This window comes from Nanorana parkeri, unplaced genomic scaffold, assembly GCF_000935625.1.
Source record: "Nanorana parkeri isolate BGI_ZX_2015 unplaced genomic scaffold, ASM93562v1 scaffold280, whole genome shotgun sequence".
NCBI classification, from domain to species: domain Eukaryota; kingdom Metazoa; phylum Chordata; class Amphibia; order Anura; family Dicroglossidae; genus Nanorana; species Nanorana parkeri.
The window spans coordinates 1,348,434-1,362,302 of NW_017306548.1; the positions used below are offsets into that span (position 1 = coordinate 1,348,434).

Consider the following 13,869-nt stretch of genomic DNA (forward strand, 5'->3'; position numbering starts at 1 on the left):
CCCCCCGCCCCCCATGCTGCTTTAAGTACTTACCTTATGTAATGCCTCTTGATGCGAACATCATCTTCCTTCCAGTCATTTCCAACAGTCCCTCCAGCGCTGTGGCCGCTCTCTAATCCAGCGCAGACTCCTAGGTCTTCCTGTGTCCCATGGAGTCTGTCCTGCGTGCACGCTCCCGACTGCGTGCATTCACTCACACTCCGGTGATATTGAGGATGCATGCGCCCGTACATACTTCCTGCTGCACAGCCGTTCGGGAGGTTGTTCTGCAGCAGGGAGCGAGTGGCCCAGACACAGGTAAATTATTACATATATGCCTACTTTCTTCTTTTTTAAAAGGAGAACTATGAGGGGAGTGAAAATCACTCAGCCTCATAGTTCTAGCCGACCTGTGACAATGAAACTGTCACAGGTCGGCTCAATAGATCGGGAAGTGAGAGAACACATACCGTTGCTCGCATACTTCTCGATCCTGTCCCTGCAGAGAGCCGTGACTGTCACTCACGGCTCCCGGCAGGGATTCCCCCCCTCCCCTGTCCGATCCTCCATCGATGACTGGCGTAACGGACGGGGAAGGGGGCGGGTACAGCTGGCTCTGCCTTTAGATAGGCAGAGCCAGCTGTCAATCACGCAGCTGGGTGGATCTCGACAGTAATGTCGGGATCCGTCCCGGCTGCGGCGTCTCAGTATACCGCGCGCTACGGCTCGCGGTATACTGAGCTTTGGGTCACGGGAGGACGCTAGTATATGTCCTCCTGCGACCCTTAGGAGAACTATGGGGAAAAGCCCTGACCCCATAGTTCTCCTTTAAATGTTGGGGCATGCTCTACTTCTTGCTGGCAGTAGAAATATGAAAAAAATGGAGACTTTAATACCACTCTAAGAATATAAGATCACTAAAAATACATCGCGGTTTTCCTGCAGAGAATCTTTTTTATATCAGTTTAAAGGCAATTTTCCATGAAGATGGCCTCTTCTTTTGCATTTTTCTCAGCAAACTCTGAGTTTGAATTGTCTAGATCTGTGACAGGTTGACATAAACAAATGCCATGCATGTATATCCATATACACGACAGCATATATAATATAGTAAGATCCCTCATTGTGCCAAGCATCAGTCACCTCTTATATAAAAAGATGTTACGTGCAGGTTCAGGCAGAAAACAAACACTCATCAGTTAAAACTCCTGGCCACAAGAATGGCATTACTGGCCTGGTATAAGGAAGACGTTTATGCACACTTAGTGGGCACCACCAATAAACGTGGTCACTATAAAGGGTACTTAAGCAAGGGACACTTTTAAACTTTTCTTGCTATAAATGGTACTTATATAATAATGTTGAGTAACGCTCATCTAGATTACAGGCTGCATAATAGGAGAGGCTGCAATTAGCTCACTTTCCCGACTCTCCGAAGGGCTCCTGGATGTCTGCTCTGTGCCAGTTTACTACAGGGCTGGGCAGGAGTCATCATCACCTTCCTTCCTACTTCCTCCTATATTACACTGTGTAATATGCAATATGGTAGAGAAATTTCCTTCTTCAAGGGATGTTTTGATTTGGTAAAGTGAATCTGTCATTTGCGTTGCCTGCACATACAGGCTGCTGGTTTAATTACTTGCTGTATGCCGAAATCCCAAACAGTCCTGAATGGGCAAAGCTGTGACACATTCAGGTAGTGTGAGAACCATCCAGCCACCATTTCTTATTGCCTCATTGGGCAACAGGAATGTGTAGGAGGCAGGCAAGTTCCAATACAAGGAGATGCCCAAGCTTAGCTGGTTAAGAAAGGCCAGGCATTCCAAAGCCAAAATGTTGTGCACACCTGACCTATATGAGCATGCCTTATATGAGCGTGTTGAAAATTAAAACCATGGGCATTAGTATGGAGTTGGCCCCTCTTTGTGGGTATAACAGCCTCAAATCTTCTGGGAAGGCTTTCCAAAAGAGTTTGTCTGTTTGAATTTGTTCCCATTCAGCCAAAAGTACATTTGTGAGGTCAGGTATAAGGATGGGCTCGGGCGTGTTGAGCCCGCCAGGAAGCTGACAGCGCGCAATCACAGGCACTGAGACATTTCCCGATCTCTGCAGCTGCGGACCGGGAAAATGTCTCAGTACCTGTGATTGGTGCTGCGCGCTGTCAGCTTCCTGGCGGGCTCGGCACGTGGAGCTGCGAACATGCTCGATCCCATCCTTAGTCAGGTACTGATGTTTGACGAGAGGACCTGGCTCACAACTGGCATTCCATAGGGTTGAGGTCAGGGCTCTGTGCAGGCCATTCAACTTCCTCCACACCAGACTCATCATACAATCAGGGGAATTTATCAAAATTGGAGCAGACAAAAACTAGAGCAGCTGTACATGGCAACCAATCAGCTTCTCTTTTAATTTTTTAAATCTTAACTGAACAAACAGAAGAAAGAAGCTGATTGGTTGCCATGCACAGCTGCTCCAGTTTTGATAAATTCCCCCCAGTGTCTTTATGGAGCACAGATTATGCTGGGAAAAGAAATGGGCCTTTCTCAAACTGTTCCCACAAGGTTAAAACTGTGATTGTCTACAATGGCTTTGTTTGCTGTAGCATTAACAGTCCATAACTTGCATGGTCTTGTGGGGCAGTAGGTTGACTAGGTTGGGGGAATTGAACCATGGGCAGTTTTATGAAGCATGGGGAAAGGAAGATATGCAGAAAACTCTCCAGGACAACCCTCGGAAGCTCGTCTGGCAAACCATGTAGTGGGTGTTCATCTGGCCATGGAGTGGCATGGTCATGGAGTGCAAACTCAGCAGTGAAAAGGGTAAAACATAAGAGTGTACAAAGGTAGAATCAACTAGAAAGACAGAGAAGGAAACAGAAAGGTGAAAGGGTAGGCACCAGGACCCCCCAAGGTTCCTTTGCATGATAAAAACCCTATAAATAAATAAAGCTTTCAGGAGAAAGTGAGGCATGGGTATATTGGATCAACGGAGTCTAAACAGTGAGAAATATCTTCTAGATATCAGCTTTGTCTTTCTTAAGTGTTAGAGTCACTTTAGGTGATACTTCTAGGCACTTGCACAGATGAAACCTGTCTTCCAGATAATAAAGTAGGCAACTTAAATTGCCTGCATGAATGCTTAGCTAATTTTTAATGTGACCATGCAGAGTCCTCCTGTTATGGTAACAGCCTCCAGATATCTCATCTTTGCATAGCGCCCTAATGTCCTGCCTGGTGATAAAAGTGTGACTGGTGGCCTCACTGGCCAACAGGGAGAGTGGAAGAATCTGGTTGGAGCTCTTCTGAAATGTAGAAATCATCTTCCACAACCTACAAATTCTCAACGTCCTTGCCATAGTCCATCCCTGAGAGGGCTTATACCTATAGACTGATACAATGTATCAGAACTACACAGATTTTCAGAACGTAAAAATAATTACTATAAAAGGATAAAATTGTTCCATTTAATGAGAACGTAATGTCATGAGACACTTTGTCATGATAAAACAATATCAGGTTTTTTTTTTAGGTGCAAAGAACAAGCAACACAAGATGAGACAATCCGATCCCATACTGCACCCAACAATCTCACAATGGGAAAGATCACAGAGTAACCTAAAACGCAATATAGGCAGTGATCTGTAAATGCTGGGAATGGGAACAGGTCTCTGACCTATTTTTCTTGACCTGTATAATGAGCCAGGAAGCTAAACCTGCCAGCTCATGGAACAGTGACTCATGCCCTCTTTATGAATTAATGCTTTGTCACCGGCTGCTAAATAATAGTTTGGGTAAAGCAATCAATAGGATTAACTCTTTCACCCCAATCCCTAGCACTGTGCAAACCAATCATTTCTCCTTCCATTTTTCTCTGAAGTTTGTCTACTCTTCCTTTTAGGCATCTTAAAACCCTGTTGGAGGGCTAGCAAAGGATCCAGTGCACATCTTCTGTCAGTGACCATGTGGGGTATGGGTACGGCCCCGAAGCTCCCACCGTGAAGAAACTGCACAATCACCACCGTAGCTGTGTGAAGCAAAGAAATTTGATTGAAGAGGCAATAAAAGACTAAACTATAACACATTCTTTGAGAGAGAGAAAAATATCCATCCCCTAAGGACACTAGCAAAAAATTGGGGATCTCCTCTTGTGGGAGGAGTTATATAATGTCCTACAGCTCTGCCCAGAGTCCAGTCACCTGGCAATAGCGCTATATACTCAGACGTCGTAAATGTTTCTGCACGTGTCCTATACTGTACGCACAAGAAAAGTGGGCTATGATAAAAGTGCAGGAGGGGTGAGGGTTTAAAGTAGGGATTCACCGATACTGGTTTATAGGTATCGTGTACCCATATTGTTTTTTTCTGTACTTGCCGATACCAATCACCGATACAGGTGCCGTGTGCCCAGATTATCAGGAAGTCGGGCAGCAGATCATGACCCAGCTTCCTGATTGCCTGGGAAGCCAGTGTTCTATCGAAAGAACACCGGCTTCACTTGCCGAAGCGCCTGGCTTCCTGACCAATCAGGAAGCCGGGTGGCGAGTCATAAAGTGGAAAAAGTATTTTTACCATTAGCTGCACTTTACTATGAATTATTGACAGTTCCCCTACTGTTATTTTGCTTCAAACACTCACTTTTTCATATCAACATAGCTCCATGTATCTTTGCAGCAAACCTCCTTACACTGCACATGATATGCAGCAGTCAGGTGATTTGCTGTTATAATCTTGCTGCCACGCTGCAGCGCTGGCAAGGAGGACGCATAGGGACTTCCAACACAGGGCTTTGTGCTGCCAGTGTGTGTTGGCACACACTTCTGTAGCCCCGGACGGGAGCAAGCAGATGAGGGAACACCAACAACAAAGGTACGCAAATAAATATACATTTTTTACAGGGAGGGTTTAATTGCACCTTAACCCCTTAAGGACCCATGACGAAATTATTCTGTCATGGGTCCTTAAGGGTTGAAGCTTCCCTCATGCACTATATGAGAACCTATATATGCATATGTCACGTCAAATTAAAACCCTTTTTGTTCTTTAAAAAACGGTATCTATCCTGTGTTGGTGCAATAAATGAGAAAGATGGAAATTGCAGTTGAACACACAGCAAACATTTATTTGGTCCTTAACTGAAAGACAAGCATCTGAAGCTTGGTCCTTAAGGAGTTCAGAAAGTGCACCAAGTGCTGTGTAAATGGTTTGTTTAACTCCTTTACAGCATACCGTCTTACAAAATGACACAGACACTCTCCCTACTTGGCCCCTTGACAGTCCTTCCCTTTTTGCTCACAACTTTCTGTTTAAAAACATATTCCCTGCACCATTTTGTCATGTATTACATCTTACTATATTTGATTGTTAACTCTTTACTTCACTTATGTTGTTTCTAACACCGATACGGATAATCTGACCAATGCAGATATGAATAACGACGTGTTGGATTCCTTGATAAACAATCCATAACTTGTATTTTATTGACTGTCCTGTTAAACACTCGGTAATGCAAACTGTTTAATAAAAAGAAGTTATAAGAGAAAAGAGACACGTGCACTTTAACGTACAGACATACTGCACTAACCTCCACTGCTCCCAGCATGGCAGCTACCAGTCCCATGGCCATGCTAAGTGTCTGTGTTGCCACTGTAACTCCCTCTGAGGTGGCAAGGCTTGAACAAGCCCGCTCAAGAGTCATCAACACGAATTCGACCACCTGTGTGCAGACGAGAATATGATAAATGGACATGACAACCTTTGCAGATGCCAGCGTGCCTTGCGAACCATCTCTCACCTGCTTGACATCTGTGAAGATGGAGTCGGAGATCTTTTCACACAGCACAGAGAGAATCTGCAGGAGCTGAAGGTATTGTTCCTGCGTCTGGTAGCGAAGTGTCAGCTTCTGCTCAATGTCAAGCAAGCTGTCACCTGAGCTAGGTCTGAGCTCTTCACCTTCTTCTACTGATGTTATGGGGGTCAGCTTCTAGAGAACGACAGAGAAAATGGATTACCAAAATGCCACTAGTGTTATATGGGCCTAACAATTACACAAACCATAAAGAAGAAAGAATAGTAAATTGAGCCCATAGAGCCTATTTTCATTTGACAGCAGTGATCCTCAACCTTAGTGAGACCAGGGCTCATTAAATTCTTCCAAAACATTTTATGCCTCAACAGGACAAAAAAAAAAAAAAAAGTTTATACTCATTGAATAAAAGCATGGGAATGCAAAATATTTATTTAAATGTATTAAAAAAGGAATAATCAGAAAAAAATGTTAATAGACACAATGACAAAGTCTATTAAAAGTTTAAAACTAAATTCAATGTGCACTCCCATGCAGAAAATCTTTATGGCCCCTTCAGGCCTATACGGCACCATGCAGGGCGCTTTAGAGTTAGTTTTGTAATCCCTGGAGTTGCTCTTTAGGTACATTGTATCAGTACTGCAGGTTTAAGAATATGTCACAATGTGCTATGTGTAACCAATCAGACATCACACCATGGAAATGGAGCCAATCAGGAAGAACTGATACGGTCATGCTACAACGTCACGAATTGGCTGATTGAAGCTGCAGCTTCAAAGTGTCTGATTGGTTACAGGTTGTGTTTACAGATTACACTGAGTAAAAAGCAGGACCAATGCTGTCCATTCATTTCAGCTGTCATTTCTCGCAGGCTGGCAGACAAGTTGTGGCCCAGTAGCAGGCAGGACACAGGTCTGGCACAGGTCTGTGGCTCGGTGGTTGAGAACCACTGGTCTAGAGACAGAAAATTATTATTTTTTTACTCTGATCACTTTTGCTTACTGCGGTGTTCTATCGAAAGCTCCAACTCATCGAAATCTCCAACTAACTCACTGCCGGGTACTTGCAAGTTGGAGACTTCAACCAGACAGCGTTAGACTGCAAAACACAAAGACTGTCGGAGCTCTGTACAGCTGCATTTTAACAATATTCAGCAGGTAGCAAACTCGACGAGTATTCTGAAAACGCAACGCACACCGCAACTGTACAGCTCCAGTCTTTCTGAGCACTGCAAGTGAGGTAGTTGGAGATTTCGACAGAGCACCGGCACTAAACTATGCACTAACAATTATTGCAAGGAATGCTGCACTTCTTAAACATCCTTCTCCCACTTCTCCACATACTGTTGCTTTCCCAGTGAAAGACACATACAGGCTTAGTCAAACAGTTCAGATGGTATGCTAAAAGCAGCGGTCCTTAGCAAACAGAATTCCATGCAGTGACATCAGAAAGGTGAAAGGTAATTGCAGGGTTGTCACGATTTGTTACGGGCTGTCAAGAGATGCAACGAGCTGCACTTTGCTCTCCGCAGTTACCTTTAGGCAATACAAGAAGAAGTCTGCCGCCAGTCCGGTGTGAGGATTCACAGACAGTAAATCCACTAAACACTGTACCCTCCAGTGATCCAGGGACACCTTCTCATATAGAACATCATCATCATCTCCACTTCTGAAAAACACAATGCACGGAGAAGGAGATCATTTCTATGAGCTTGAACAAAGCAATGTGTCAGTCTGATGTGTATACAGTTAGGGTAAATAGAACTGCAGTGGCCCTTTAAAAAACACCTTGAGAATTCTGCATCTGAGTTCCCAGGTTCACCTACCTGCTATGTTGCTTATATATGGATCTCATGCTCTCCAAGGTGCATGACAGAGGATACAGCAGGAAGAAAGTAAAGGGGATTTACAGCTCTTGGTACAATCCATGCATTTCCTTTACTTTATGTGCAGGTTGTTGATATGCGCCTAACTAATCAAGTCTAGGAATATCTTTTTTTTCCTGCCTTGAGCCCTGCCCTGCGATTTCTCTACGCAGATGAAAATCATTACAGTCAATACACATCATTTGCCGCCATACTTGTAATTTAGTATTTCAAGTAGATCCTATCGCACTCCTGACCGGGTATAACCCAAGATAATGGATGGGTGCGGAGATGACAGCAGATGCCTCTGCAGATCAGTATCACATGGTAGAAAAGTCATTCACACTCTGAGTGACTTTTCTACCATGTGATACTTGTACTTTAGTCGCTTTATTGTATGATGTCGCCATCTGGTGGCAAGAAGTAGAATCTAAACAGTAATCCAAACCAGTGGTTCTCAACTTGTGTTATCTCAGGACCCACATTTTTCCTTGATAATTCATTTGCGACCCAAGTCACACTGCAATGGAATGCGTGGCATTGCAGTACCGGGCATTTGGGTGCAGGTGATCGGACTGTGGGTGGGAGGTGTGTTTTTGGTGTCATTCAAATTAATGGCAACGCAAGGCACCTTCATTACCAGAACACGCAGTAGGTGCGATTGCGTCGTACAGTGCATTAATCGCATGGGACTGTGTGAATTACTCACTGTACTAGTGTGAACGGACCCTTTAAAAACACTGACAGACACACACAGACGCAATCTCACACACTCAGGCATTCTCATACACACTCCCAAAAATATTATACTTTTTTTTCTTTTTTAAAGATCCCCCCCAGTCTCCCTACCATATGAGAACTGGAATGGATCCTCAGCTTGGTGTCCAGTGTGGGCTGCTGTGTTGTGACGGAGCTCCATCCATATGTGCATTGTTTGTACAGCTCCCTCGCATGCCCTGTAGAGGTGCACAGGAGCCAGAATGTGACATCATTCCAGTCCAGGCACCTCTGCAGGGCATGCGAGGGAGCTGTAAGCAATGCACGTATGGATGGAGCTCCCTTGTGGCCATACTTCCAGCCCACCCCACCCCACCTTAAGCTGACATGCAAGGCCATATTTTAAATGGCTGCTCGCACAAGAACTGACAGTGCTGTGCTAGGGAGAAATGGCTTCCTAAAAGGAAGCCATGTTGCGACCCACTGAACATGGGGTCGCGACCCACTTTTGGGTCACAACCCACCAGTTGAGAACCAAGGATGTAAACTGTAAAAAAATCTCACCTTTTCTGTTCTTGAACAGTGATGATCGCTCCACCAAGGCTCCCAGGTTGGATGTGGCAAAAGGGAGGCAAGAAAGGGACCCATTCCTCCAGGCCACTCAACCCTGCCAGTGCAGATACCGCAGAATATCTGTCTGATTTCTCGAGGTACCACAGGAGGATATCCTGGCTTGGTGACCTGGAAAAGATAACATGCTGTGTTCAAATTGTAGCTCTCAAAACTTCATCAGAGTTTAGATTTATTATTCAAGAAGAATCTGTTCGGGTGGTTAATCCTGGAGGTTTATTCTTAGTAAGCTGTAGTTAAAGGCATGTTCAGTTAGGTTGTCTGGCACCATGGGGTGTGGAGGAGCTTGTGACCCCCTAGGATAGTGCTCGGCCCTGAGCTGCTTAAAGGAATTCTGATGGAAGGGACCCCTTAATGCTAACTACATGAAATTTAGTTTGCATATAAAAACAAAATTGCCACCCACTTTTCATTATTCTTAGTTGCATCTCCTCCAGCCTCTTCTTAGACACTTCCTGTGTACATGCACACACTCCCACATCATTGTTCTGTACTGGCTTCCTGATAGTGTCAATGGTGACTATACTTGCCCAATGTGTGTTGGTATGGCCACTTATAGTCTCCACCAGGGGTGCAGGTGACAGGGTGACAATGCAGGAGCACAACCTGTTAAACAGTTGTCACCCCACCACAGGAAGTGCTCAAACAGAGACCTTCATAGCAAGATCACAAAGGATTATTTTCAAGCTCCTCTCCGGGAGCTTTTCCAGAAAGAAAGCAAGGGAACATCTCTAACAGGGACACAGACCAATAAAAAGCTGGCAGGGAAAACTTTAGTGAGAAAAAGCCTTTTTATTTCCACCTGTGTCCCTGTGATAGATTTCCCTCCACTTCCTGTCTGGTCAAACTGTTGACACAGGGAAAGAGGGGACATCTCTCTCTCTCAGAACTCCCACACTGCAATGGAAGCCAGACAGGGGTTCTAATCCTTGTCCACTATATCCTAAACTAAAAAAGAACACTAATTTGTCTGGATATACACTTTAATTGATGTGAATGAATGGTGTCAGAATTAGGTATAGAATGTTACTTTTTGTTGGATATTCCCTTGAAGGATTTGGCCATTTTTAAATTACTTCTATTGGGCAGAATTGTGTTCATATCAACAGCTAGCAAACAATATACAGTATGTCATTTATAATATCTCAGGAACAGCACATCAAATGAAGAAGGATTCAATATATTATTTAACATCAGACGATCTCCTGACTTTACAATGTAGCTGATTACTTACCGTAAGTGAGAGACATTCTGCCGAGCAAAACAATACAAGGAGAAGACAATGGAAAGGACCTGTTTGCAGTAGTTCAGTATGGATGGTGCCGCATCGTTACCAACTACAAACACCTGTAATTACAACACCGACAATCAGACACAGAGCAACCGCAACACTGACAATGAGACACAGAGCAATCGCAACACTGACAATCAGACACAGAGCAACCACAACACTGACAATCAGCGAGCAACTGCAACACTGACAGACACAGAGCAACCACAAACACTGACAATGAGACAAAGAGCAAGCGCAACACTGACAATCAGACACAGAGCAACCACAAACACTGACAATGAGACAAAGAGCAAGCGCAACACTGACAATCAGACACAGAGCAACCACAAACACTGACAATGAGACAAAGAGCAAGCGCAACACTGACAATCAGACACAGAGCAACCACAAACACTGACAATGAGACAAAGAGCATGCGCAACACTGACAATCAGCGAGCAACTGCAGCACTGACAATCAGGCACAGACCAACCACAAACACTGACAATCAGACACAGAGAAAGCGCAACACTGACAATCAGACACAGAGCAGCCACAACACTGACAATCAGACACAGAGCAGCCACAACACTGACAATCAGACACAGAGCAGCCACAACACTGACAATCAGACACAGAGCAGCCACAACACTGACAATCAGACACAGAGCAGCCACAACACTGGCAATCAGACACAGAGCAGCCACAACACTGACAATCAGACACAGAGCAGCCACAACACTGACAATCAGACACAGAACAATCGCAACACTGACAATCAGATACAAAGCAACCACAAACACAGACAATCAGACACAGAGCAGCCACAACACTGACAATCAGACACAGAACAATCGCAACACTGACAATCAGATACAAAGCAACCACAGCACTGACAATCAGACATTGTGCAATCACAACACTGATAATCAGACACAGAGTAAGAGCAACACTGATAGACACAGATTAAGAGCAACACTGACAATCAGACAAAGAGAAAGCACAACACTGGCAATCAGACATTGTGCAATCACAACACTGACAATAAAACACAGCAACCGTAACACTGACAATCACAGAACAACTGCAGCACTGACAATTAAGGTGCCCATACACCTTACAATTAGGGTTCGATAATCACCCGCGATCGCATTTTCATACAATAATTGCCCAGTTGATGGGAAGTGCACGATCGCAATTACTGTACAACTGGCCGAATTTGGTGGAACGGGCAGACTAGAAAACTGTTGTCGAAAACGGATGAAAATCGATGGATTAGTGGCGTTTTCGTACAACAAAAATTGCAACATGAACACTGCACATGCGCAAACGAAAATCCGTTCTGTTGATCAACGAATCATAGAGTTAGTATTGCTGAGGAACGATAATCGAAAACTAAATTGGTCTGTGCATGATGGGCTATTTGAACGGAAATCGAACGAGGGTACGATGTGAGGACAAAACCAAATTGAATAATTGTAAGGTGTATGGCCAGCTTTAAGGTGGCCATACACTGTACAACCATCGCAAGACCTTAGTCTTGCGATGGTTGTAAAGTACTTAAAAAAACGTACGATCTGCCCATCTTGGACAGGCAGATCGTACTCTCGATCATCGCAGAACCGCACCCCCCCCCCGAGGGTCGCACGCTTTCCATACACTGCAACGGTCATCTTGGACAGGCAGATCGTACTCTCGATCATCGCAGGCCCGCCCCAGAGGGTCGCACGCCTTCCATACACTGCACGATTCTCGTACGATCGCGGGATTTCCCGCGATTCTCGTACGAGAATTGTGCAGTGTATGGGCACCATTAGACACAGAGCAACCACAATACTGACCATCAGACACAGAGTGATCACAACACTGACCATCAGACACAGAGTGATCACAACACTGACAACCAGACACAAAGCATATGTACCAAACAATGAAAAAGAATCAAAGTCAACATTAACTCTTTCATTGCCAAAGACATTTTTGTACACATTATAAAAATGCACATTTTACGACTGAAGATTACTTAAAACCCCCGAGCGATGATAGATTTTTGCAAGCAAAGACTTTGGAAAAATTGTGGCGCGTGCAATTTTTTTAAATTTAAAATTAATGCAATAATTGTATTATTATATATTAGTGCAACTGTTTATAAAACCTATATATTCACAACATAATACTCAACAAATATAAACAACAAAGTTCCACCATATACATAGATACCAAGCGCATCAAGCCTCAAAACTGTGTATGCCCATGAAGTGACTAAAAACTATGGTACCCAAAATTGTCCATAAGTGACACTTTAAAAGCCTTTACACCATTGATTTAGTGTTATCTGTGAATGATTGCCTTAGAATTATTGTTCTCACTTCAGTTGCCTACTATATACATACACAACAGATGCTAGAAATGTATTTGCAGGCTAAAGGACATTCAGTTCTATTTACAAAGTTAGGGCGTACCATATATCCTGATCTGGTAACATGGTTTTAGGGTTTTAATGTATTCAGGTTACTACCTGACTTACACTCACCTTAACAATGTCCTCGACACATCGAGACAGTTCTAATTCTGACACAAAAGTCTCTTCTGAGGCTAAAGACTTTTCTAAAAGAAATAACAGGAAACAACAGAGGTGACGAACTTAATGCGAGTGTGTGAAAGCCCACGAGGTGTTTCATTTACGCAAATCTATACTCAAATCTAAAATTTTAATATGTTAAAAATCTTGTTGGAATGAACACATACGAATAATAGGGCCAACAATCCTACAGGAGTCGGGATCAGGTAAATAAAACAGCTTTATTTCAACCCCTAGACCAGAACGAGCACTTAACTCCTGCAGTGCAGGGATAGCTCCACCGCAAGGGTAATTTTTTCATATGCCCGGCGTTCTTCTTTAAGAAATGCAGCACTGCAATTAATCTAATGACTAAGCTTTTGATTCACTAGGGGACAATGTGGCTACTTACCAGCCTGTAACGCAGTGCAGCGCAGCAGAGGCTCCAGCATTGGCTTAATTAGAAGCTTCTCTGCCAGCTCTGGCTGATCGTGCCCCATCTTCAGGAATGTTTCGGTGGCCACTCTCTGAAACTGACGTGCTGTCAGTTTGTTCTGGATGTGCAGCAAATCCAGGATCTACAGGGAAAAGCATTACAGAGACATAGCTGAGCCCAGTGTACAGATCACTGCTCTATGCTTTTGTTAGATTGTAAGCTCGTTTGGGCAGGGTCCTCCTCACCTACTGTTTTTGTAAGTCAATGATGCTTGTCAGTGCTTATTACTTGTATTTTCTAAACAATTGTACAGCGCTGCAGAATATGTTGGAGCTACATAAATTAGGGATGCACAGATACCGTTTTTTCGGTATCGAGTACCGATATTTTTTTTCTTCAGTACTCGCTGATACTGAATACTGATATCGGAAGTCCCATTAAGGAAGCCAGGCGGCGTGTAATGACTTGCCACCTGGCTTCCTGATTAGCCGGGAATCTCGGCGGCATGTAAAGACTTGCTACCCAGCTTCTCGATTAGCAGGGAAGCTGTCCCCATGCTTCTCGTCACTAGGTGACGAGAAGCATGGGGACGGCGGCAAGTGAAAAGG

The 13,869-nt window shown here is 44.1% G+C and overlaps 1 protein-coding gene across 1 annotated transcript in view; it reads right to left on the reverse strand.

Annotated features, from left to right (window-relative positions):
• Positions 1–13,869, reverse strand: part of TANGO6 (transport and golgi organization 6 homolog) — a 55,725-nt gene that overhangs the window by 31,744 nt on the left and 10,112 nt on the right. Inside the window, exons 6-12 of the mRNA XM_018557332.1 lie at positions 13,238–13,403; positions 12,799–12,872; positions 10,227–10,339; positions 8,927–9,103; positions 7,317–7,449; positions 5,770–5,958; positions 5,560–5,691 (exon numbers count right to left, since the gene is read on the reverse strand). Of these exons, the coding sequence (XP_018412834.1) occupies positions 5,560–5,691; positions 5,770–5,958; positions 7,317–7,449; positions 8,927–9,103; positions 10,227–10,339; positions 12,799–12,872; positions 13,238–13,403 (984 nt within the window). The remainder of the gene's footprint in view (positions 1–5,559; positions 5,692–5,769; positions 5,959–7,316; positions 7,450–8,926; positions 9,104–10,226; positions 10,340–12,798; positions 12,873–13,237; positions 13,404–13,869) is intronic.